The sequence below is a fragment of the Notolepis coatsorum genome (genome assembly GCF_963971535.1).
Source record: "Notolepis coatsorum genome assembly, chromosome: 1".
NCBI lineage: Eukaryota > Metazoa > Chordata > Actinopteri > Aulopiformes > Paralepididae > Notolepis > Notolepis coatsorum.
In genome coordinates this window covers 209,151,574-209,179,256 of record NC_140165.1, presented here as the reverse complement: position 1 = coordinate 209,179,256, position 27,683 = coordinate 209,151,574, and the positions used below count along the sequence as shown (strand labels likewise).

The 27,683-nt window shown below is 42.1% G+C and overlaps 1 protein-coding gene across 1 annotated transcript; it reads right to left on the bottom strand.

Annotated features, from left to right (window-relative positions):
- Nucleotides 1-27,683, bottom strand: ilvbl (ilvB (bacterial acetolactate synthase)-like). The gene is made up of 14 exons (XM_084323604.1): nucleotides 27,223-27,683; nucleotides 25,982-26,183; nucleotides 21,188-21,315; nucleotides 19,251-19,501; nucleotides 18,864-18,963; nucleotides 18,648-18,745; nucleotides 18,279-18,415; nucleotides 8,032-8,166; nucleotides 7,449-7,563; nucleotides 7,066-7,235; nucleotides 4,029-4,099; nucleotides 2,471-2,542; nucleotides 2,182-2,287; nucleotides 1-1,869 (listed from the first exon to the last, which is right to left on the bottom strand). The coding sequence occupies exons 1-14, from the start codon at nucleotides 27,334-27,336 to the stop codon at nucleotides 1,691-1,693; spliced, it is 1,878 nt and encodes a 625-aa protein (XP_084179730.1). The 5' UTR covers nucleotides 27,337-27,683; the 3' UTR covers nucleotides 1-1,690.

Below are 27,683 nucleotides of genomic sequence, written 5' to 3'. Positions count from 1 at the left end.
TTCAAAGCAACAGATCACATTAAAAGCAAAAATTCTCAAAATACCACTTAAAATAGTATAATTGTTTATCCATAATAACCCTGTAAGCACCATCATCTGGTGGGTTAATAAATTATATTAATTATAGTGCAATGTATATATTGGCATAACATTTTTCAATTCATAGTCCATACTACTGCATACAACAGTTAAATATAATTTGAATATATTAATCTTGTCAGTCATACAGTTCGTTCCATAAGTATTTTGGACAGTGACATATTGTTTAAATGATTGGCTCCAAATTCTTATTGCTTTTGATATGAAATGACACAATGGCTATAAGGGTAAGATGCAGACTGTTCGCAGTTTATTTTCATGACATTTATTTTTGTGTTATAATAATTCTTATTTAATTTCAAGTTTTCTTTTCTGCCATATTAAACAAGCCATAGAAAACGGACTGTAGTTACATAACTGTAAATGCAATACAGATGAAAGGATCCCCAAATGAAAGCTGACTGTTTGCTCTTGAACCGTAGAGTCATTGTTAGCCACAAAGCACTGTCCCAGCTTGTGTACAGAACCAAAACAACGTGCCACTGCCCAAATAGTTCTGGAGCTCTCTGTTTTCCACACAGTTGAATGTGTACATTCAACAATTAAACACATTCTCAGTCATTAATCAAGATTAGCTTCATGGGTATGGAAATCAGTTATGTATTGTGGTTTGCAACGGAAGGCGACGCATACATAATTGTCGTCTGGATGCGTTTCACCAAATCATACTCGATTAAATGTCAGCTTTGAGATCGAGTAAATCAGGGTGATCCTCCTGACAACCGTGTTCCGCAACTACTTCATAGCAGAAAAGGCATATTGGTCAGGTTTCTCCTGAAGTAAAGCCATTCTTCTCAAGCGAAACCATTTCAGTCATTCATTCATTTACAATAAATATCCACACAAAAAAGACTTTGTTAAAATAGGTTACTCAAAAGGTGAGGGTAAAGAGGTTCCTGAATAGTTGAAGTCCCTCAGCAAAGCACACATCTCTCACTGTTCCCTTCCGGTTCCGTACCTTCTAGAGATGCAGCAGCTGCAGTTCCACAGCATCATGTGAACAGCTTTGGGCTTTCTAGGCTGGCAAGACTTAAAATTAGATTTCACTTTGGTAGAACATTTTCTCTCTTTTTTATTTTTCTGCATTCATACCGCCATAAGGAGTTTATGAACAGTTAATGTTCGACGTTAGCTGCCTTCCTTCATCGTCCTTACCGGCATTCAGCATTTTCTTTTTGGGGTCAGATCGATTGTTATTGATATTGCGAAATACAGAAAAAATTTCTTAACAACAATGTTAACTAGGTTTTCAAAATAAAAGCGAGTGAATATATTCACTGCAGATATCCCCGGGAGTCGATAATAGCGACTCATAATGTATGAACTAATTTGGGGGAATGTGTGTTAAAAGAAAAAGTGAAAATGTTTTACCAAAGGGAAATTATGATTTAAGGGCACACAGGATTATAAAAAAAGTCAGGTCCGTCCAGATCTGGGCTGCATTCAAATGGTCTAGAATCCCTCTTTTCCTTGTAGCTTTTCCTTGACCTTGCCAGCAAAAGTCTATGAGGTAGGTCAAGGAAAGTCTGCCAGTGAAGGAGAAAAAATATGCACAGTTTTTAAATAATCAGCGCACAGCCAATGACCTGCTCTATACAGAGATGGAGCCCTCTCTGAAGTTGGTCTTCCCTATCAGGACGTTGAGGAGCGTGGCCCTGCCTTCCCGGCTCTCCCTCTGAGCCTCCTTGATGATGTCATCTAGCTTGTCCTCATCCTCACGCCTCACTAGGTACCCCTTGCCACCAAAGCCATCAGCAACTATGTGATAATCTGCAATTGGAAGAGAAAATAGATGATTTTGTATTTATTTGATATATGTCCCTTTATTATTTATATCTATTGTGATATATAACACAACAAAACCATAGTACAAAATAAAATTACTTGTCATATCAAATAGGCTTGCTAACCCAAACATTTCTTTGCAGCATGTGCAATATACCATATCGCAACACAAAATACATTGTAGGCTATAGGGTTTATAAAGCATCATAAACTACCATATCAGCCTTCAATCTTATAGGGTTCATATGTCATCGTTAACAGCTAACATACTAACAATACTGTAGGTAGAAAACGTACCTGTAAATGCAAGGCCACACGCCACGTTGCTGCCAAGGATGGGCACCTGCTCTCTGGAGATCTGACTCCAGCAGGCATCGTTGCCCACGACCGCTATCACTGGCGTCTGGGAGCGAAGGTGAGGAAGACGAGCAGTAGAGGAAAGAGAGAATTAGCAACATCTAAGTATTGCTGTACTCAATTACTATAGAGCGTAATATTCAATTATTTACTATAGAGCGAAATATTCAATTACTACAGTCCACACGGTAGAATATAAATCTAACTAAAAAGTGCTGGTGGTTTTTACCTTGTGTCGAGTAAATGTGTCAAACTCTGCAACGCTGTATCCCAAGGATCCGTCACCATAAACTATCCACACCTGAAGTGGAGACACGTGCAAAGTTCAGGACAGTAATGTTGTTGTTTGATAATAAAGAGGAAGCAGTGAAGAACACAAACATTGCCCTTGTTGTTTTTATTTATCTTTTATTCAACCAGGGTAATCACATTGAGATTTTCAAGGGGGACCTGGAACAAGAGGGCAGCACACAGATACATAATCATAAATAATAGCATAATCATAAATAAACGCAAGATAAAATAATTAAAAAAAATCATATTAAAAGCACACTTGCACGAAAATGCCTTGTAAAGAGAAAATAGATTATTTGGTACTTCATTTTCTGTGACAGTGAAGCTGCAGAATGGGTACAATACAGTACAGTTCAATACACACAATTGTTAACACTTTCAGTGCCACTCACGAGATTTCTCTGTTTTTTTTTTTTTTTTTTTTAAGCGATCTGAAAAATTATTGCATCACCCGAGCCTACCCGAGTATAGCCGAGCGGCGCCGGCGATTACTGTGGAAAAAAGCGCCCCCTGTCGTCTCCCAGATGACATAAGTGATTTTGGAATGGACTCAATGAAAATGAATGGGGAAAAAAATCCGGTACTCCACATTTTCCAGTTCACTGATCCAGCCGGGGTTACCACAGTTCATTCTGGAACCTCAGATCCCCGCTGATCATGGAGATCTACAGTATCGCGTTGGATCCATACATGTATCGATTTTTTCGAATGGTGATCAGGAATTGGAATATACCAGTTGGATACCATCTGATGTCAGGTAAGGACTCTATGGTATCAGTGTTAGGATAATCAGAGTAAGTTTGATGAAGTTATAAGCTGTTTTGTGAAATGTCTTCTTTCGGTTTCACTGTAAAAGTCCGTGAGGAAATCAACGGAGCGATTATCCGCGCGCGGCCGTAATGTGCTTGCGTGCACGTATAATATTGATCATCTAGCGTTTATTTGAAAACTATTCATAAAAAGGCCGACGAATATCAACGTTGTGGAATATTCCACTAAAAGACGATTTTCATAGAATGCTCCAGAATGAGCTGTTTTTTTATATCAAAACGGGGGCTTTTCTAACTGCTCTGAAACGGAAACGACGCGATAAAAAAACAATCTGCCTTGACAGCACTGACTGGAAAATAGTCTTTGATAATGCGATGGGCAGATTAGACACATAGCCATAATTTAAAATATAGATTAGGCGATATTAACGTTAACATTGGCGCCGATGGTGGCATTCAGCCGGTAAAACGGAAAACCAGGCGTGGCGCTCAAAGTGTTAAGGGGATTCAGACCAGAGAAAGACTTTCATCTCGTTTACATCAGGGTCCCCCATTTTCAATTCATCATAACATATATGACATACAGATAGACAGTACTGTTACATCTAGACATTTATGACATACCAGATCTACAAATATACAGTACTGTTTAAGAGTACAAAAATAGTTTAAAAGGAGAGTATATACACTTGAGGGGGAAGAAACTGTACATCAAAACCATACCTCAGATTCTGGTCGGCACAGCTTTGCCCCCAGCGCAAACCCTCCTCCAACACCCAGGGTTCCAAAGGCACCTATAGGGATGTAGAACAATAACGTCATGTACAGCGTTATTGCCCGCCATGCGTTGAACGCCAACAACGCTGTACGGCGTTTTTGAGATCAATATTTCATTTTTTCTCCATGGCATTCATAATTCATCCAGCCAACCTCCGGTGCTGCAGCGGGACCCTGAATGAGACTGCAACGCCTCAATACCGCCGCCTGGTGGATGGTCGGGCGAGTTACACTCTCAAAACCGGATGTTGTGATCGGTGCGTCGAGGAAATTCCTCCGGCAGTAATATCTTGCTACGGGACTACAGACAAACACTATAGTGCATATGGATCGCTGCCATAACGCAATAATCGATATGATTTCGGCGTTTATTGCGCCATACAAACCGGAAATGGATGTAGGAGATCGGCGTCAAATAATTGGGATCTTTCTCCTCCAGTCTCATTGGCGAACGGTAAGAGGATAGTAACGTTATTTTCAGCCCGATTGTTTATTCATTTCACTGCAAACCATCTGATCAACGTATCAAGCCATAGTAAATAAAGCCGTTACTGACGATCAAGGAATTATAAACGACCCCCCCCCCTTTCCTTCACGCATGATGAAGCATAATGTATACCGATCATATACATTTGAATTTTTTAATAGCGTGTATAGCAAAGAAACGCCAATCGATAATCTATATATGCTTCAGGGCCTATAACTACTGTTTTTGGAATTACAGCAGAAAAGATTAAAAACAATTATATTCTCGACGCTAGTAACACAACAATGTATGAATGAAAAAATATAACGTTCCCACATCCTGAACGATAGATAATCGATGTTGAATGGGCCATAGTAATGTCAATATAGCAATACAATTTAAAAAGTTATAGCCCTGCAAAGAAGGTAAACATCTCCATAGGCTTACAGTGCTGGCAGAGAGTGGTATAAGACGGGCACAATGCCCAGCGCCCAATGTGTTAAAGAGATAGTTCAGATTTTTGGAACCCTGGCCCTATTTGCAACTTACCAATGATCAGTAGAGTCCTTTCTCAGCACAATCCAAGCTGTTCCTCATACAAGCTCTGGTTAGTTGGCCACAAAACAATGCAAAGATCAATGGGGTCAAGCTCCTGTCTGTACAAGCTGACTGAAAAAACTGAAATCAACTCCACAATGCACACAAAATAGATTTCAGTTGTCAGCTTTTAGTCAGCTTGTACAGACAGGAGCCTGACTTGGTTTGTGGCCAACTAGCCGGAGCCAGTATGAGAAACAGTATGGATTGGAGTGCTGAGTAAGTACTTCACCGATCAACATGGTAAGTACTGTAGCAAATAGGGCCAGGGTTCCAAAAAGTGGAAGCATGTTAAAATCCAATAAACTTAAGTCTAGTCCTACCATCACTATAAACATATGAATTCATTATCAACACACCGTTAGGTTACACCAAGTAATACATACAGCTATAATGCATTACAACGTGCTATAATAATCTTGTAGGGCTGTCCCCGACTAAGGATTTGGATAGTCGACTATGATTGGTCGAAATTAGCTGATAGTCGACTATTAGTAGACTATAAAAAAAAAGAAAAAAAAAAAGTATATAATATATATTTTTTTATCATTCCATTTGGGCTGTGGGGGGTGCTTAATGTCTGAAGGAGTCGACTGAAGGCTTCTTGTCCTCTGCAAAAGCATGTAATTGGTCCAGTGATGGATACATCTTGATATTTGTCTAGTCTAGTGTGTAGATGGGTGAAATCCTCTTTCAGTGCCTCTGTGCCTGTTTTCTGGTATGCGTGCCATTAGCGTTAGCCACGCTTCTAGGCCTCTTTTCTTTTGGAAATAATGATAAAAAAAAGAGGTTGGCAGTCGACTACGGCTCCTTTTGATCGATTAGTCGACTATTCGACTAATAGGGGTCAGCCCTATAACCTTGTATTGTGATTTTTTGCGTGCCGATATTATATCGATACACTGATGCCAAGTATCAATCAATTATATTTTTCATGGCAATCCCGTTTTGCTGTTGTGGTGAACAGACTGAACATGTTATCTTATTAGATAAAACAGATGTTATATATATATTAGATAAAACAGATGTTTATATATTTATATTGCAGATGTTGACAGTTTTCCATTGGGCATATAATTTGCAGTTGAAAACAAGCTACAATATCGCAATATTATCGTATAGTATCGCAATATTATCACGTATTGTGATAATATCATATTGTAAGGCCTCTGGTGATTCCCACCCCCCCTAGTAAGAACCATTTTATTATCATTTATATATATATATATATATATAAATGTATAAACAAAGATGAAGTACCTTTTTTGTTATCACCTTAGATTTGATTTAATTGTATTCCCTGCCAGGATATCTATTGTAGTCTTGTAAGCATTTTAAAAAGTTTTTTTTTTTTTAATTTTTATAATTTTTTTTATCTATGAGTGTTCATTTGACCATCTTGTTATGCTCGTGAGTAGCTCTCCAGCCAATCAATATCAGACACATGGTTATCAATTGACCTCATTAAGCCATACTCTATATACACACATGTCTGTTTGCTGGATGTGACACTCGGCTTATGGAGCCAAAACATGTAGGTCACCAGCTATTTTAATGTTGCTTTCTTTACAAAAATAGAAGAACTAAAACAGACCCCACACAAACCTTTTCCAACAGTACTCACTGCCCAACGGGACAGCACATTTATTACAGTATACATTTGTACAGTTGTGTTTTCAGCCCAAATTCAATAAAAGTTTTGTCAAGGTAATCAGTGTCTTGGACCTCCATTCTTCCCATCAAACTTCAAACTACTTTATTTTCGGAACTTCATTTGTGCAGTGGTTAAAAGAAAACATACACTCACAATACATAGACACCACTATTAAAAAAACACCAACTACATTAAAACTACAGTACTTAAAAGCATGATCTATTAAAATCCATATGGAGCAAATCAAAGTCCTGTGATGCGCTCACCTGGATCCAGCCAGCGGAGAGGTCCTCTGGGCCTCATGATGTAAGCAGCGCTGCCCACAAAGTCCCCTCCATCAGCCACAATGATGCTGTCCTCCGCCATCAGCTCGTCCACGCGGTGCAGAACACTCAGAGGGTTCAGGTGGTGCTCTGTTTTCTCGTTAGCTTTGGCCCTGGGAGTGCAAACAAAACACACTCGGATATGATGGATGTATTGTTGTTGTGGTTCCCCCCCCCCCTGCAATGCTTGTTGTGACAACTCATGTTCCCAGTCATTACATAAAAAGATATTGTGCCACCATTGAGGTATTAAAGGCTGATGGTCATAAATCAGGCTATGGAACGGGAAGATTTAATGAGCATCGATTGAATCAATGCCTTTTTACTTGTTTGCATCCTCTTTGGTGGCGTCCCCTGCCTTGAGGCTCTGGGGCCATTCTTCTGGGCATTTGTGGCCCTTCAGGCCCTTGGAGAGGCGTAGTAGGAATGAACCAGCATCACCTAAAATGGATAGATTATAATTAAACAGGGAACTACGCCCAATTTATTCCTGAAGTGCTCAAACTTGCGATGTCATCGGGCATAAAGTCTGAAGCAGCTCCATAGACAAGGCACTGGGAAAGATGGTATACTATACAGGAGATGACACAGGTGCTCAGAGTATACTGGTACGTTTTCTGTTCCAAAACTGAGAAAATGAAGCTCATTTGGGTATAAAAACAAATAAAACACTGAAAATCAGTCCACAAGTCTGGGTCCACAAAATCTCCCATTCATTCTCTGGTTTCTGGCTTCATGAGGGAGCAGCTCATGTTCACAGATATGGATTGAACTTTCCTACGCCGTGGAAAACAACCTCTTCATTCGGGTGGTGTTCCCCTTTGAAGAGAACTGGTCAGAAAGCACCGATAGACAAGCTTACTTAATCATGAGAATTCTTCATCACTGACTCAAGTGTTTTATACGTACCCTGAATAGCCACAGTTGGTGTCCAGAACATGTCGGAGTTCTTCAATAGCTGCGTTTTGTCCCTGTTGACAGCAATGATCTTGCTGCGCCTGTTCAGAACTCTGCCGTAGCTCAAGCGGAAATCACACACAGTGCCTGAAAACACATACCACCAATACTGTGACACAGTTATACTGCAAGAAAAACACATACCACCAATACTGTGACACAGTTATACTGCAAGAAAAACACATACCACCAATACTGTGACACAGTTATACTGCAAGAAAAACACATACCACCAATACTGTGACACAGTTATACTGCAAGAAAAACACATACCACCAATACTGTGACACAGCTATACTGCAAGAAAAACACATACCACCAATACTGTGACACAGTTATACTGCAAGAAAAACACATACCACCAATACTGTGACACAGTTATACTGCAAGAAAAACACATACTACCAATACTGTGACACAGCTATACTGCAAGAAAAACACATACCACCAATACTGTGACACAGTTATACTGCAAGAAAAACACATACCACCAATACTGTGACACAGTTATACTGCAAGAAAAACACATACCACCAATACTGTGAGATAGGGCTGAGCCCAAACGTTCGAACCTTCGTTCGTTAAGTTGGCATTCAAATTCTAAATCAACATTCGAATTTTTTATAATTTTATTTTATTAAATTTTTTATTAATTCTGTTTAAACCAATGGGTTTTTTCTTCACAGTTGCAGATAAAGATTAGGCTACACTAATATTATAGTATTAAAAGAAACTGATGAGTTATATTCATTAAAGAAAGTTGATTTAATTGATTTAGTTGGGCTGGGGCTTCTCCCTGGGCTGGGTCTGGAAAGTTGATTTAATAAAAAAAAAATACTAATTTATTCAGATTAATCACTTTATTGAGGATTTAGTTTGAGGATAGCAAAAAATATATATATATATTAAAAAAAAATTTACATACCACCAATACTGTGACACAGCTATACTGCAATAAAAACACATACCAGCAATACTGTGACAAAGCTACGGAGCCTCAAGAAAAACACATACAACCAATACCACGACACAGGGATACTGCGAAAAAGTGTCAACACTGGGTCTGATGAAATTATATATTTGCCTTTTTGTATATATCTTTGTATATCCTTTTTACATATCTGTAGATACTATATCTATAATCTGTACATATACCTTACCTACTCATACTAGTTACACTATACTCAGCACTATACTCAGTAGTATTCATCTATATATTTTATACCCAGTTTAATCACATGTACATTGTATATTACTATTGAACTTTACTGTTACATTTGCACTTATTTTCATTGTACTGTACTTGTGCTGTATAATGACAATGAATCTAATCTAATCTAGCCTTTTTATACAGAAACAAAACCTATTTTCCTATGCTTTGCAGAAGGAGGGTCATTGAAGACATTAGTTTTGGATTATGGATGTAGTTTATAGACATGTTGCTGCTTCCACTCTAAAACCGTTGGATTATGTACAGTATATCCTTCTGCCCTCAGGTTTATCACCGGGTACCACCATTGTATCCTGTATGATAAAGAGACGTGACTTGCACTAGCATCTGTTCCTGTATAAAGCCATTATTGGTGATCTTCCACCTTACATCACTTCATTACTGGACCAGAACTCTGGACCTTATCAGACTCACTCTGGTGATTGGCTTACACTTTAGGTGCCTTTAGCTTCTCTGCTCCACGACACGTGGAATGTGTTGCAAAGAACTTTAAAACTCAATACTTTAGTATCCATTGGTCAGTTTAAATCTATAATAGTCAACCAACCATCTCACCTCAGTCTGCAGTTGTTTTAATTCATTTGGATAGTTTAATTGATTCACTTTTCTGTTTCTATATTGTGTTTGCATTATGTACTGTAACTCTTGACATCATTGTAAATGACAGCTCGCTCTCAATGATCTTTTGACTCATCGGCTGACCACCCGGTAACTGACCCTGGAATGAACACGACGACGAACCAGATAATCAGCTGAAGGACAGGAGCACCAACTATGTAGCTGTGGCTGGTCCAAGGTAACATCCATCAGAGGCCTACGAATACATCAAGGGTGGATGAAGTGCTTGAAGAAAGTGAGGCCGGGACCTCGCATTGATCATTATCTTCTGAGAGAAAGGTCAAGTCAGGTGAGTGAAGCTCAGCGGCAGGATTTAACGCACAGTCCACCGAGCATCAGTACCTCAGTGGCTGAAAGTAATTCAAGCACATCAGAGAACTTGGAACCAAGTCACTTGCAACCTTCTTTGGAGAAGAACATGCAAGGCCACAGACCTCATGTGAAGTGGTAAAAGTCCAGCAGCAAGAAAGAGTGGGCGACAATCGATGCAGACCTGATCAAAATCCTGGACGGAATCAAAGGAACAGTAGAAAAGAAACTGGAGAAAATGGGCGATCTGATCTACTTCTATGGAGCAGAAAGGTTCGGAACAAAAGAGACAGGAAAGAAGGACATGACACCAACAACCCCTCCCAAGTCCAGAAGGCAGCAAGAAATCCAGCGCCTTGTCAAATAAAGAAGGGACTCGAGGAAGCAATCGAAGAGAGCCTCATTGGAGGAAAGAGTGGGCATGGACCTCCTGCAAACAGACCTGAAGGGACGCCTGGGAGAGCTGAAAACCTCAGGACTCAATGCAAGAGGAAGGAAAGAGCAAGAACATCCTTCTACAAGGATCCCTTCAGATTTGTGAAAGGACTCTTCACAAAGCAAAAGAGCGGGTCACTTAAGGTGCCAAAGAGGGAGTTTGAGGACCACCTGAAAACAACTCACACAGACAGCAAAATATATGAACAGAGGGAGTTACCACCAGACATGCCACCAATTCCTCAACCAGAACACCAGCTGGATGACTGTCCTCCAAGGTTGAGGAAGCAGTGAGGAAGGCAAGGGCAGCTTCAGCTCCAGGACCAAATGGAGTTCCATACCAGCTGTATAAAAACTCCCCAAATATCTTACACTTTCTGTGGAGGCAAATTAAGGTGATGTGGACGAAGCAAACCATCCCAAAAGCGTGGCGAAGAGCAGGGGGAGTGGTAATCCCCAAGGAGAAGGATGCCTCAAACATCGATCAATTCCGGCAGATCAACCTGTTGAATGTTGAAGGGAAGGTCTTCTTTAGCATTGTTGCTAAAAGGATGACAACATACCTGAAGAAAAACAACTTGATTGACACATCTGTGCAGAAGGCCGGCATTCCTGGTTTCTCAGGATGCTTGGAACATACAAAAGCATGATATGGCACCAAATCCAATCTGCCAAAAGGGAAGGAAGAGACCTTCACGTCTTATTCCTGGACCTAGCCAACGCTTTTGGATCCGTCCCCCATTCTCTCATCTGGACAGCCTTCAACTTCTTCCACATTTCAAATACCATCACAAACTTGGGTGAGAAATTACTTCCAAGATCTGCAATTCTGTATCAAAACAACAGAATACACAACATCATGGCAATCTTTGGAAGTGGGAATAATGGCTGGATGTACCATCTCCCCACTAGCCTTCACCATGGCAATGGAAGTGGTCATTCGAGCCTCCAAGTGGGTTGTGGGAGGAGAACGTCTGCAATCTGGCCAGTGTCTACCTCCTATTCGCGCCTACATGGATGACATGACCACCTTGACCTCAACCATTGCATGCACCAAATGTCTGCTGGGAAAGCTTCATGCCAACATTACATGGGCACGGATGAAGTTCAAACCCAGCAAATCAAGGAGCATATCCATCATCAAAGGAAAACTTGTGGACCCGAGGTTCCACATCAAGGATACACCCATTCCTTTGGTGTCAGAACTGCCAGTCAAGAGCCTAGGGCGATGGTACAATGCAAGCCTCAAAGACTCAGACCAGAATGGTCAGCTGAGGGAAGAAACCATCAAAGGCCTTGTCAGCATAGACAAGACCTTGCTCCCTGGAAAGTTGAAACTGTGGTGCCTGCAGTTTGGATCTACGGTCTACGAGATCCCCATGATCAAAGTCGAGAAGCTGGAGAGGACAGTCAGTTCATACATCAAGAAGTGGCTTGGCCTCCCGCGTTGCCTCAGCAACATCGGCTTGTATGGACACGGGGCCCTGGAATTGCCTGTCTCTAGCCTCATAGAGGAGTTTAAATGCACCAAAGTGAGGCTGAACATGACCCTGGCCGAGTCTCAAGATGAAGTGATCCGAGCGGCTCCTCCCAGACTGGCAACTGGGAGGAAATGGATCCCAGCTGAGATTTTTTACACATCGGTATCGGTCCGATATTAAGATAGGGCCGATCATTTTTGTATTTTTTTTTTCTTTTTACATGTTTTGGCCTTAAATAGTTTCAAAATATCAATCATTTTGAAAATAAGTTACAAAAGTAAAAGAAAATAAAAAATAAGCGTTTTGGAAAATAGCTCTTTATTTGATTATCATAAAAAAGTGTTCTATACAGAGATATCGACATCGCTAAATATCGGTATCGGCTAGAACAGCAATATTAATATCGGTTATCGGTATCGGTCACAATTTTCACATCGGTGCATCACTACCTGAGATCATTACAACCAACCTCAGGCCGGACCTGGTCTTGTGGTCAACCTCTCAGAAGTCGGTATTCATTGTGGAACTAACTGTACCATGGGAGGCTGCAGTTGGTGAAGCATATGAACGTAAACGACTGAAGTACTCCGACATAGCAGCCGAGGCAGAACAATGCGGCTGGCGTGCCCAGGTGCTTCCGGTTGAGGTCGGGTGTAGAGGATTTGTTGCCACGTCCACAACCAAGCTTCTCAAGGGGATGGGAGTTCGAGGACAGGCATTCCAACAAGCTGCCAAATCACTGTCAGAGGCTGCCGAACGAAGCAGCAGATGGCTATGGATTAAGAGAAAGGACCCCAACTGGGCTGCACATCGAGGGGTAAAGGCAGAGGGGGGCACACCTGGGATGCCAGGTGTTGCTGTTGAGCCCTTCGGAGGTGTCGTGGTCCTGTCAACGAAACACCAATGAAGGAGGGTACCAACCTGAAGACCCAAGTGAAGCTTTTACAACTACCCCATTCACTACCAAGTGCTGATTATCTAAGGGATTGTACTATCTAGTCCTATAAACTCAACAAACTTTGAGATTAAATAAAACATTTATGAATATCTAAAATGTAAAATATAATTTAATCCCTCCCCCCAATTTAGGGTGCCATTAAGCCGGGGGCTGCCTGAATCATCCCCTCTTCTCTCCCATTTATGGCATACTGTACCTGTTAATAGACAAACACAGGAAACGTGTGTAAAGAAGAACTCAGATGTGCCTGCTCTCTGTGGTTGGTTAGGGTTTTAACCCTAATGATTAACCTCTGTTCTAAAGATAAGCAATAAGCATACCGCTGCTGGCGGGACAAAACCTCATAACTCCAAAAACCCAACTTTTCAGCAGATGAAAAAAAGGAACACAGATTTGAGGGTGAATAGAGTTAGGAGGTTTAGACAGATGATCGGTTTAATGCTTTCCCATTGTTTAAACTTTGTAAAACCCACACACACATATGGAGGATGATCTACAGAGTTGATTTATATAAAAAAAATTAAAATTAAAAATGGAGTTATGAGGTTTTGTCCCGCCAGCAGCGATACCTATATATTGAACCTTTTTACGGTCTCAGAGAACTACCCACTCTTAAGTAAATTAATGGGTTGATTTGGTCTTAGTGAAACAAGACTTTGTTAGTCTTTTAGTTTGCCGATTAGTTGTTTTTTATGCTTTTTTTCTATAACAAATGATTAAATTATTTCTTGAACAATGATGAGTGTATCTCTGATAAGCATTAGAGATACAGAATTGCGGTAAAAAAGCCCATGAATATTAGTCGCCTAAGACTTCCTTTAGTCGAGGACACGCCCAAGTCTCTATGGTACATAATAGAAGTCTTAGTAGGCAGTGTTAATTTTGTTGACTAAATTGATGACGAAAGATGTTCGTCAACGAAGGTTTTTTTCATGACGACAATGAGACGTGACGTCACGTTATTGAAGACCACGTGACGCCAACGCAACTAAATAGTTAATTACATATCGTTGACCACAACTGAGTACACAAAAATGTAGTTTACAAAAACCATGACGAATTCGCTCTTAATTTATGTTGACTAAAACAAGATGAGACAAAATAATTATAACTTTTAGAATAAGTCACGTTATTATTTCAGCATTTCCCATTTCCGTTTCCGGGTTAAGCTCAGCAGCGTTTATGGCTAAAAGCCAAGCTACATAACATACGTGAGGCTAAAAACCGTGTCCCAGGTCTCTCGTGACTACAGCTTATACCAATAACCATGAACGGAATCTGCTACTCTCTCAACACTCCTGCGGCAGCCGAACAGTTCTACCAAAAGAACATAGCATTTAAGATGACGGAGGCTGAGAGCAGGGTGCGAATCATGGGGGAGCTCGGTGAGCCATGGCTCCCTTAGATCAGACATCAGCTCCCCTGAAAACATGATTTGTGAATTTTTGGGGGGTCTCTAAAATACTGACAATAAATGCTATTTTTGCCATGCATTTCAAATGTTTCTGTAATTTTCTGTATGGTCATCATCGTGTATAATAATAAAATTAGGCTATTTTGATGTATTAATGATTTGCGCACAAATTCACCGTAATAGACAATAGCATAAATCTATGGGGTTGCGGCACTGCAGATATACCCTACTCGTAATACGCATGCAACATGCATGCTATTCTTGCGTTTACCATTCGGAGCGTGGCGGCGCTGCACTGCAGTCTGCACTCTGCAGGCACAAATAGACGCATCCAGGATAATGTCGAAAGTTAAACGGAATATCAAAGAAGTAAGCCTTCTAACCAATTTTGATTTTACAAAGAAGGCGATGCAACTTGCTGCGGGGACTACTTCTGTGACATGCAGATTTTGAGAATTGGGCAGACCATCAGGACAGGTGGGTGGCGATAATGTTGCATTTTTTTGCCTACTGGAGATGAGGAGTGACTTTTAATAAAACTGCAAGAAAAACAAATGTAATTCTCTCCGCGGCAGTGAGCTGGAGTCTCTCTCTCTCTCTCTGTGCGCATGCGTGTGGATGGTGGAGCGGGTGGTTTGAGTGTGGGTGCTGCCGAGAGTTTGCGGAACGCGTGAGTCTTTCTAAACTTTTCCTATCTTTATGTTGTTTGTCGAAATGTGAATTAGACTGTGGTTTATTTGACTGGTTGTGTGTTGGTGGTGAGCTGGTAGCGTTGTCGGTGTTCGCCTGGGCAGCTGTCTGCTGTCACGGTGACGATGGACTTCGCGCGTTTGACCAGGAAACATGGTTTCAAGGTCTCGCCGGCTTTTCCGTGTTCAGTGGAGGACTGTAGTCTCGCTGTTGCGAAAATAGTAGGCGCTCCGGCCGTTAAGTCAGCGGCTAGGATGAATGGGGGAGTCGTGTTCTTTGTGGATGATTTGAGTAAAGTGAATCGATTGATAACGGATGGTTTGATCATAAATGATACTTTTGTGTCTGTGATGCCGCTCACAACACCGGCCAAGAAGGTGACGTTATCAAACGTTCCTCCGTTGGTGGGCGATGAGCTTATATTAAGGGAACTCGCCAGGTTTGGGAAAGTTGTAGCTCCTTTAAAGAAAATGTCTTCGGGTTTTAAGGCACCTGAACTACAGCATGTGGTTTCTCACAGAAGGCAGACTTTCATTATAATGAACAAACGTGATGATGAGTTGGATCTTAATTTTAAGGTAATAGTAGATGGTTTTGAGTATATTATTTTTGAGACGTCACAAAACATGCACTGTTTTGCGTGTGGAAGGGAGGGGCATCAGAGGCAGGCGTGCCCTGGGGAGGGGCCGAGCAGGGGAGATTGTTAGGCAGAAGAGGAAGATTGAAGTAGTTGGGTTGTCGAGCTCTCAAGCTAAGAAGACAGGTGGGACGGAAGAACTTAGCAGTACGCAGAGTACACAGGGGGTTTCATGGGCGGAGATGTGTGTTGATGATGATGACTATGAGAGCGATGGTTTTTCCTATTCACTAGATGCAATGAAACCGTTTTTAAAGTTGACAAAGAACAGGAAGAGTGTAGAGGTGAAAGATTTTTTTCCGGATAAAGATTTGTTTGTTTTGGCAGCAAAGGAACATATGAGGTTTAAAGGAGATGGTCGTTTTGTTGACACAGATATATACAGGATGAGAAAGATTGTGCAGAAGGTGCTGCAGGGCCCCAGTGTGGTGGAGGCTGGAGTGGAATCGGTGTAGTTTTGTTGTTTTTATTTGTTTTTGTTTGTTTTACCTTTTTATTTTTAAATGAGTTTTTTTATTGGCGGGACTGGTGTGTTATCACTTAGGGCTGGACGTTTCAAGGTGTCCCGCTACCGGGGCAAGGAGGCTGGGACATTTTTTTGTTCAGCTCATGTACTCTTGTACATTTGTGGAATTTATAAAGACTGGGACTATGGAGGATTCAGAGACAGGAGCGGGGCGTATCGTTTTCATGCACGATGGGAAGGCCACGCATTACTCCTTCGGCAGACCTTTCATCAGAGTCGTCATGGGGGATGTTGTCTCTGCCGTCTTTTTATGTTACTGGCACCGGTACCTTGTTCAAGGGTTGGAAGGTATGACTGTGGGGCTCATCACGTTCTACGCCGAAATAAACGGTTTCCTGATTCAGCCTTGGAGGGTGATGGTAAAGCGGACTTTGCTGGTTAATTTCTACCCGATGTTCGGAATGGGTTTCATCAGGGTCTTGAGCTCTCGAATCAGGCTGTTCGATGGGAAGTCACTGGGGGCTGCCAGTCTCCGCACGGGGGAGTGGGAGGTGATGTTGGAGCGGCATCTGAACCAGGGAGGAAAAGGCGGCCTCGGACGGGGAGGCAAGGGTAACATACTGTCTGATGAGGATGTCGGTCCAGAGTGCATCTCGATCCCCCTGCTCTGTTTTCGGCCCCCGACATCATCGATGCCATGTGATATAAAACTGGTGGACGGTAGGAGCAAATGTGATAAGGCTGAAGGAGGATGGTCAGCTGACAGGGTGGCCCTGTTTATCCACAGGCTAGGCTTTGACTGGAGTCTGTCGGACACGCACAAAGGCCTGATGTGTTATACCACACGGGGAAAGGTGAAGCTAGAGACGCTCTTCTCAGGACTACGGTTTCTACAGTGCCTCTCCGGTGTCTCTCTCTCTGATACGCCCAGAACTTTGGATCGTTTAGGTTTTTTTTTTCCCTATGGGGGAAAATTTCAAGTGACAATTTGGTTCAGTTTCAGCATCATTGTCCCTAATTGATTTTTTTTGTTTTTTGTTTGTTTTGTTTTTGTGTGTTTGTTTGTTTTGTTTTGTTTGTGTTTCGTTTGTGTTTTTGTTTGTTTTGTTTTTGAGTTGTAGGGTATTTTTTATTTTGAACGTTTTGTTGCATCTTGTTTTGTTGAACTAAAACGTTGTAATGATTTTTTTTTTTCATATACAGTAATGTTGGGTACATGCTCAGTAGAGTTAGAACGCTCCCAGTCTTAGGGGCTGTGATATTTAGTTACCACACTTTATGCACATAGAAGTGCGGTGGCAGGGTCGCTAAGCTAATGTTATTAGCCGAATGCTCTGATGGGGGCCGCCATTTTAAGTGACGTCAGCGATCTACGGTACGACTCGAGGGACAAAAGGGAATGTGTGTGTGACGTGTGAGAAATTTGTACAGTAGGTCCCAGTAAGAATTGCAATCAGTGTGTACTGTGTATTTACACTATCCTAATGTTGCTTTGTTGGTTAAAAAAAGAAAAAAGCAATTTAAATCAGAATATGTTCCATTCCATGTCTGACTATTTCTGAATCTATTGACCATTTCAAGGAATGTTTGGTTACTATTGTATTGGGCTTCTAGTCTTCTACTGAACTTATTGTGAATCAGCTGATAGGGTTTGGGCTAGACTATACTTAATAAATAGAATTGCATTAATTACAATATAAAAATATAAAATGCCTTTTTTTCATTAGCGAAAACTAGACAAAAATCATCAGTTTTCTGCAAAAACTAAAAAGACAAAATCGAGACTAACACTGACTAAGACTAAAATGCTCAGACATTTAGTTGACTAAAACTGACTAAACGAAAAATAAATGCAGATGACTAAATATGATGAAAACGAAAAAGGAGCACTTGACACATGACTAAGACTAAAACTAAAATGAAAATAGCTGCCAAAATTAACACCGTTAGTAGGTCTGACCTGCTAGCAGCACCAAGTCAGCATCCTTCAGCGCGTCCCGTCTATTCTGTCTGATATGGATGGGGCTATCCCTACCCAGCATGCCACGGGACATGCCCCCCAGGAAGCAGGGAATGCCCAGTGACTCCAAGGACTTCCTGTAAGACAGGCAAATTCATTTGACACCATGAAGATCCCGTGGGCCTGGTGGATCAAAACATTGAGCATATGATCGTGACAGAGCACTTCAGTTTGTAGGCTCTACTTCTCTTCCTCTCTGAATAAAATAAATCAAGTACTATACACAAAACTAAAACATTAAAGACTATCGCATACATGGGAGGGCAAAACGTTGTATGGTGAATGTGCTCGACAATATTCCAACCATACCTGATGTCATCCGCCGGTGTTGGGGGTAGTGTTGCTTGGCTACCCAGCAGAATAACAGGCTTCTTGGCCCGGCTCACAAGCTCTATGCACTTTTGTACCTGATTATGTATCAAGGGAAGAAGAAGAAGAGGAGACCATCTCTTACCATGATTTGATAACAAAGCATGTGACAAGTCACAGACGATGGAGAATGAAGAAGCGAGGACAATGCCTTACCTGATCGTCTGTGGCTTGCGGGATGTCAACGGGTAGAGGAGACACATCTCTGCTCTCCCAGGCTCCGGCAAACAGGTTCTTAAGGTGGTTTTGGAGGTACCTTTCATGGAAGACACCATCGTATCAGGTAACGGCACAATATGCTTTCTTATCTCACGATACAATTCAATAGACGATATGGGATTCACGGTTCGATGCGAGTGCTGCCACACTGATGATTTCAGTGAAGTGCTGCCACACTGATGATTTCAGTGAAGTGCTGCCACACTGATGATTTCAGTGAAGTGCTGCCACACTGATGATTTCAGTGAAGTGCTGCCACACCGATACGTCATAAATAATATAGTTGTCTTTACTAAATACAATTCACAGATGTCGATTACCTACCAAGTGACAACTTTCCCCATCAGGCCCTTGGGAGGGTTTTTGACGCCAAACTCTTTGGACACCAGGTGGAAGGGATAGAGCGTGTCGATGGGAAACTCAATGAAGACGGGACCAGGGGTCCCAGACTGGGCGGCGGCCAGGGCCTTTCTGATCGTAGGAACGATCTCCCTCACGGTCCTGATGGAGGCACAGAACTTGCAAAGAGGCTTGAAGAGGGACATCTGATCGATGTCCTGCAGCGATCCCCTGCCCTGCAGAACAAACAGAGGTCACCGTAAGGTCACAAGGTGAGGCACTGTAGAGGTAGAAAATGTGTGTGCTACATTTGCCTCTGACGGTTAGTATCTGACAGGCGGCATGCAAACTATACTTCTTTCAGTATCCGATGGAGCATCAGGGATTGCCCCAGAACGGTTGCAGCGGCATATTTACGGCATCATGGTGACAGAATCACCAAAGATTCTATCCTGTCATCGAGCCCTTAAAAGGTATCCAGACATTTTCGCTTGTAAAAAGCTCTCTTTTGTATATATTCACATTTCCCACCCTAATAGACAGAGGTGTATATTGTTGCTCTATGGTCTACAAGCTGAATATGTCCAACCTCATATAACCATTGCAAAGTTAATTTTATTAATACAACATAGAATAGTAATAATTGGGGCTTGGGTTAGAAAAATATGAACTATACTTTTAAAATATGTAAGGTGATTTGACTATATGAAATCAATGTGCCTGAAGCAGTGTGTCTGAAGCAGTGTGTCTGAAGCAGTGTGTCTGAAGCAGTGTGTCTGAAGCAGTGTGTCTGAAGCAGTGTGGCTGAAGCAGTGTGGCTGAAGCAGTGTGTCTGAAGCAGTGTGTCTGAAGCAGTGTGGCTGAAGCAGTGTGTCTGAAGCAGTGTGTCTGAAGCAGTGTACCTGAAGCAGTGTGGCTGAAGCACTGAAGCAGTGTGTCTGAAGCAGTGTGTCTGAAGCAGTGTGTCTGAAGCAGTGTGTCTGAAGCAGTGTGCCTGAAGCAGTGTGTCTGAAGCAGTGTGTCTGAAGCAGTGTGTCTGAAGCAGTGTGTCTGAAGCAGTGTGCCTGAAGCAGTGTACCTGAAGCAGTGTGGCTGAAGCACTGAAGCAGTGTGTCTGAAGCAGTGTGCCTGAAGCAGTGTACCTGAAGCAGTGTGCCTGAAGCAGTGTGTCTGAAGCAGTGTGGCTGAAGCACTGAAGCAGTGTGTCTGAAGCAGTGTGTCTGAAGCAGTGTGTCTGAAGCAGTGTGCCTGAAGCAGTGTGTCTGAAGCAGTGTGGCTGAAGCAGCGTGTCTGAAGCAGTGTGTCTGAAGCAGTGTGTCTGAAGCAGTGTGTCTGAAGCAGTGTGCCTGAAGCAGTGTGCCTGAAGCAGTGTGGCTGAAGCACTGAAGCAGTGTGTCTGAAGCAGTGTGTCTGAAGCAGTGTGGCTGAAGCACTGAGGCTGAAGCAGTGTGGCTGAAGCAGTGTGGCTGAAGCACTGAAGCAGTGTGTCTGAAGCAGTGTGTCTGAAGCAGTGTGCCTGAAGCAGTGTGCCTGAAGCAGTGTGTCTGAAGCAGTGTGCCTGAAGCAGTGTGCCTGAAGCAGTGTGCCTGAAGCAGTGTGGCTGAAGCACTGAGGCTGAAGCAGTGTGTCTGAAGCAGTGTGTCTGAAGCAGTGTGCCTGAAGCAGTGTGCCTGAAGCAGTGTGCCTGAAGCAGTGTGCCTGAAGCAGTGTGGCTGAAGCAGTGTGTCTGAAGCAGTGTGTCTGAAGCAGTGTGGCTGAAGCAGTGTACCTGAAGCAGTGTGGCTGAAGCATTGTACCTGAAGCAGTGTACCTGAAGCAGTGTGCCTGCAGCAGTGTGGCTGAAGCACTGTGTCTGAAGCAGTGTACCTGAAGCAGTGTGCATGCAGCAGTGTGGCTGAAGCACTGTGTCTGAAGCAGTGTACCTGAAGCAGTGTGCCTGCAGCTCCTCCCAGGAGCAGTAGTGGAGACTCTGCCATCTGAGCGTTCTTCACAGCCGTCACGGTGTTGGTGAGGCCTGGCCCCGCAGTCACCGCAGCCACGCCCACCGAGCCTGGTGAAGAGACAAGACAAAACCCGTAAAAAACCCTGCATGGCCTCAAAACGTTGCATCAAATAAAAGACTATTGAGCGAGTGGTAACAGTGTGCGGGCGTCCCAACTCCTCCAGAGTTTGTTCTACTCCACCAACACACCTCTCTCACAAAGACTTTTATTCAGGTATGTGCATGAGACTTCTTAACACATTGGGTGCCACGTCCCTTTGACCAGATAACCCCTTGAGTGCCAGCGCTTTAGACAATGGGAGGTCGGGGATATTTGCGAACGCTTAAACTATATCTTAAATTATGGCTATGGGTCTAAACCCCCCCCCCCGCTTATCAATGACTTGCTTGCAGTCAACATGTACGAAACTGATTGTTTTTTCATTGGTACATTTCCGTTTTATACCGTTTTGAATACGAGTATAGTTTCGGAGAGTTCTAGTAATTTCAGAGAAATTCCGCGATAATAGCCCTTTAGTGGAATACACAAAACACGTCATTTTTCGGCTGATTTATGAATCGTTTTCAAATAAACGCTAGATTATCGATAGTATATGTGTACTTATGCACGCTAGAGAAGCGGGCTGAAAAATCTATTATCCATGACCTGGTCAGCGCTAACGTCATACACGCACACACAGACACGTTGTGATCGCTATGAAAAAAACATCTGATTAACCCAATACTGGTAAAATAGCGTCCTTACCTCACATCAGATGTTCTGCAAAAAGATTAATCCAATTCCTGATCGCCATTCCAAATATTGATCATGTTTATTGATCGAACGTTATAGTCCGAAACACATAATCGAAAGCTGCTCCGAGCCTCCCCAGTGAATGTGGTAACAGACACTGCTTGCCAGAGATGGGGAAACCCTGGACCGGAGTTTTTTTCTGATGCACATGGCCACTCAATCCAATCCAATGATGTGCATTACCATCCGGGAGACGATAGGTCGCGGTATTTGCCCTTTTTGAGCTCAGAGCCATTCCCAATGATAACGTCAGGCTGGATGGATGAAAAATGAATGGATATCGCTAATAAAAGAAATAACGATTAAATAACGAGAAATCTCGTCATTGGCACTCAACGCATGGCGAGTTAGGATGAGAAATCTCGTCGTTGGCACTCAAAGTGTTAATGATCAATCAGACGGGTACCATTTCCAACTAACGTTAGTGGTCGACTGATATGGGGTTTTCCAATGGTCAATATTTAGAGAGCTGGGATACAGAAAAACATTTCTTATTGCTGGGTTGACACAAAGGGAGCTCTAACATTTTTGTTAATCAGCCATGTGGGCGTGGTTAATGGTGAAGTGGGCGTGGTTATTGGCCATGTGTAGGCGTAGTTATTGGCCGATGCCGATTATTATAATTTTTTTTTTTAAGATATCTGCCCAATTAATTCCAAATCACTAATTCCAACACAAGTAACTCAAGTACTAAACCATACCAACTCAGGTAACTGTAGTCCCATACCAACTCAAGTAACCAAGTTGCAAATACATTATTCTCACAATCTGGTGTTTGATACAACGTTTAGTAGTGGAGAAATGCAAGGTTTTAATAAGCCCACAGCCACAGGCATAACTTACGTATTACAAGGCATTATTATTAACAGACATGCGAGACACTATTATTTACTTGGTAAATGTTGCATACTGTAACGTATCAAGGCCACAATATAATACTTCTAACGCATCAAGTTCACAATCAGGCATTCTTTGTCCTAGGGCCAACTTCTCATGTTATCCTTCGGTTATCCATGTCGTAATGTTTGTGCAGCCCTGCAGTGTAGCCTATGGACCGATATCAAACCCTCCCCTCTTTTCTTGATCCTCCAATCACAACTGTTGCAGCAGTTTGAGATAAGTCAATTGCATGATTTGACAGAGTATGGATCTATTCTGTACAGTACTGAGTTCTGTGGTACTAGGAATGAATACTGCAGAATACCACACGAAGATATGCATCTATTACTGTCTACGTACGGCGGCTAATAATGGCATAAATCTAAAAGTGGTACCCGTCTGATTGATCATTGGCTGGCTGGGGACGTCCTCGACTAAAGAAATTCTTAGTTAATTAACACATTCCTGGCGAACCACGTCGTGTTTGGGAGCCGACCGTTCAGATTCAGAGTTCAGATTCAGAGTTTTTATTTGCCACATGGAATCATACAATCAAAGTTTCTTCATTACACAATCATAAATAACATTCCATGGACAAAAGGAGCAGGGCCGTTGAAGGCCAACCACGTATATATACTGTACGTGGTAAACTTGTTTTTGCTTTTATTCCATTTTAATATCCCGGATGTTGCCACAGAGCTGTATTTTGGCTGGAAAAGGCATATCGGGACTCTCTGTCTCGAGAATGCAGTTTCCCCTGTTGCAGACCTGGTGTAACTTTTTTTTCGGTCCGGGTTAGCTTTTCAGTTAGCCTGAAGCGAGGGCTTTACCCAATCGCCGATTCGCCTGGAATACTTTTTGCAACGCCGAATTCAGTATGCAGTAAAGGAATATAGCATCAGCCAATGGACATATCGATCTACAAGATGGCGATCAAATAACTGGGAAATTCTTTTTGGAATCCAACCGGCCACAGGTAAGAGCGATTTTACGTCAATTTCAGTCTGATCGGGCCTTGTTCTCATAGCCATCCACCCGGTCAGCGTATGATGTTGCAATAACGAATGCCGTTATTGGTAATCAATAATCAGAAACGACTCCCCCCCCCCCCCTTCATGCATTCATGGTGGAACATGATACCGATCATATGCATTTTGATTTTTACTTGTGTAGGGCCGAAACGCCAATCAATTTAATGTTATTAGCTTAGCGCCCTATAACTAGCTTTGCAGGAATTACCCTAGAACATTGCGGCATATAGTTCATATTCACGACGCTATAAAACGGGAACGTATTGATGAAAAAATTATTTCTTTATGGCATATTGAAGGGAAGGTTTATACTGTCAATTGACAATGACAATAGACACATAGCAATAATATAAAATATAAATTTAGCTCTACAAACAACCTCACGCACAGTGAAAACTTGTAATGAAAAGCTGGCCTCAGAGTGGGATTAGACGGGCCCCAATGGCCCCGAATGTGTTAATAGTTAATTGATTACAAACAACAAATCTGTAAAATTGTGTTTCCCACATACAACCATGCAGAATATCTTCTAATGGTAGGGGTAGGGTTATCAAATGATCAAAAGCCATCAAATACCATCAAATATACTCCACTTGGCATTGCATCAATCTGCAAAGTTTCTGGGAGCGGGTCTGTGAGGCCATATCACAAATTCATAATATCATATTTACGACTGATCCCGAATTATGCCTCCTTGGTAACTTTACAAACTCAAACCTTACACGCAGTCATTCCATCAAGCTTACAGAACTCCTCCTGGTTATTGCCAAAAAAATTATTGCAACAAAATGGAAGTCAGATCTCCCTTTGCCATTTGGGATGTGGCTTTCAGAGGTGAAGAGCTGTATCCCTCTAGAAAAGGTGACTTATTCACTAAGGAACAGGGTTGATCATTTCAATCAAATTTGGCAGCCTTTTCTGGACTATCTTGGAGATCTCCCACCCGACTTGACTGAATGACCTTCTCATTGATCTCTCTAGTAGCTCCATTCTGGTAAAGATGTGTTAAAGATGTGTTGAGGACATCCTGTATCTCTCAATGTCTCTGAAAATATTGTTATTTTTTGTTCTGTTTTTTTTTGTCGTTTGTTTCTGTTTTCCTGATGTGTTTGTTTACATATGTAGGGACCTCCATCACTTTATCTTACACATTTACAACCATTTACCATAGGAGTATATAGGCACCCACATGTAGTTGTTGTTATTGTTGCTGTTATTACTGTCCTGTAATTGTCTCAGTATTGTCATTTGTGTATGTTTTGAATAATGGAAAATCAAAATAAAATATATATAAAAAAAAAAAAAAAAACATCAAATATTGACCTCTAATACCCTTGGTATTGTGCTTTGTTTACATTTTTTGTTTTGGTCTGATTTGTGGGTTGGTGGTGAATGGGGATACTAGAGGTGTTGCTATTGCTGGCCACACCTCAGGCTCCGCCAAGAGAGGTCAGGAGACATTCACAGTACAATAAGTTACTATATATTCATAATATGTTTTATATAGTCACTTATTAAACTGTAAATTGCTCCAGACCTCTCTTGGCAGAGCCTGAGGTGTGGACAGCAATAGCAACCAACTCCTCCCCCTATCCCGCTCAACTCCAACCCACACATCAAACTAAAATAAAAGATGTAAACTAAATGGAATACCAACGCTGCACTTTTGCCTCAAGGTCGTTGTTTGACATTACAGATTCTACCTCGATCTAGTGCTTACCAGAAATGTGCTTACCATTTCTTTAAAGAAAATAACTCATTCAGCGTGAAAAGAATTAACGACTGATCAACAAACAACTAACTTAACTAACAAGTTAAGTCTAAACCAATAAACCATAATCACACAGCAGCCATTTTGCTCTTATGGCATACTAAGGTTGGTATTAATTTCCACTCTGAAAGGAATCCCAACCTGAGCATCCCATAAGAGCAAAATGGCCACCGTGTGAATATGGTCACCAGTGCTGCTGGCCATCATTTATCCTCCACCATATCTTGTAGGTCACCATACCTGAGAGCCTCGCCACGGCGTCAGCAGCGAAGACGGCCGTGGCCTCATGTCTGGTGTCTACGATACGGATGCCCAGCTTCTCACAGGCCACCAGGATGGGTGAAATGTGGCCGCCGACCAGAGTGAAGACGTACTTGACCCCGTGGGCACGGAGCACCTCTGCCACGCTCTCACCCCCATGCCGTGGGCTCTGGGTCTCCGTCTGAGAGTATGATGACAGAGGATATTTACACTTAGGGCAATGATTCAATATGATCGTTTATCATCTTTCAACAGGATTGTTATTGTGACACAGAGAGCGAAGTGAAAATAACAAGCACACGTCAACTAAGATTTGTCACACATTTGTATCTGAAATATTTGAGGGAATGTCATTTGAAATGAGCAGTTTGGGTTTCACGTCACACTTTACATGACCATGCAGTTCAGGGAGATTAACATCAACTGGATTACATAGCCCGTGATTTCACATATGTCAGCAGATATGATATATATCGATATAAAAGTCCTTATGATTATTTATTGATTTCTTCACCAGACCCTAATTCACATACACATCCAGACACAACATGATGGCCAGCTGGGGTGTTCAGAGTCAGGTTGCATTTTCTCTTTAGAACTCATATTAGGCTAGATATTAGGCTATTTAGCAGACATTCATTTTCATATTGAACATCCAGACAAGTTTCCAAAGAAGCCGAAACAGCAACTGAGGTAATCTCCTTGCTGAATACACATTTTGTGGAAACTGGAATACCTCCTTATACAGTATAAAGTAAGTACTAATAGGATTTTGGTCATCTTGTAATTTTGCCATATCACTGTTCTGGTATATTTCACAATGACCACATATTGTCCTCCCTTGTAAGGCCTGATGGTCCCTCTGTATTGTATGACCCTGGGCGTTTGTGCAATCCCATTATGATCCTCCTCCAGGAGTGTTGCGTTGCCTTTGTGTTCAAAGTTGACCTCCTCTCACATTACATGGAGCCCCTCTACACCAGCTTACCTTTCACCTAGACACAGATCCGTATCTGAGCGTGCAAAGGGAGAACTCAGGTTTTATCTGCAATGATCTCTGCAATGCTCTTCATTAGCAGAACAAATTGAAAACTCATTTTTAATACCACTGGCTGTCTCCTGTAGTATGTCTGCACCTGCAGAGATAAGAGACAGAACTTATGGTAGAATATAATAGAGACATGAGTTATTGTCGTCAACCACTGACTAAAAATACCCACCTTGTGAAATAACTGATACAGCAAGCCAAGTTTATAGGCAGCAAACACTAGTCCTCCCAACGCGATGCCCACCGAGTACCCGAGAACGGTGCCAACGTGTCCCAACGTATCCATCCCTTGATGACGTCGATGTGATGATCAAAACACGGAAGCAGTCCTCTCAATGTAATCTACAAAATCCAGACAGATATGAAAGTCTATTCAACCTGATCGTATGTATGTCTCACCACCAGCTCAGACTATAGGTTACTACAGTGCTGCTCAGCCCGTGCAAAGCAAAGCTATTCATAACCTACAACGTATGTTACTTGTACGCCCATTTAGTAATGGCGTAATTTAGTCTGTAACAGGTGACTTAGGCTATGCAAGGGTCACACAGCTCCTCTTCAATTTGAAATGACCGATCAACGCACGTCCTTATACTTTACTTTTCGGCAAAGCCGCAGTGACAGCACGCTCTC

Excerpts from the sequence above, each read along its gene's own strand:
- ilvbl (XM_084323604.1), bottom strand. The coding sequence starts at position 27,336 with ATGGATACGTTGGGACACGTTGGCACCGTTCTCGGGTACTCGGTGGGC. Across the intron at positions 18,964-19,250 it reads ATGGGGAAAGTTGTCACTTG|GTACCTCCAAAACCACCTTA; the intron begins GTAGGTAATCGA and ends CTTCCATGAAAG. Across the intron at positions 7,236-7,448 it reads ACCAAAGAGGATGCAAACAA|GGCCAAAGCTAACGAGAAAA; the intron begins GTAAAAAGGCAT and ends TTGCACTCCCAG.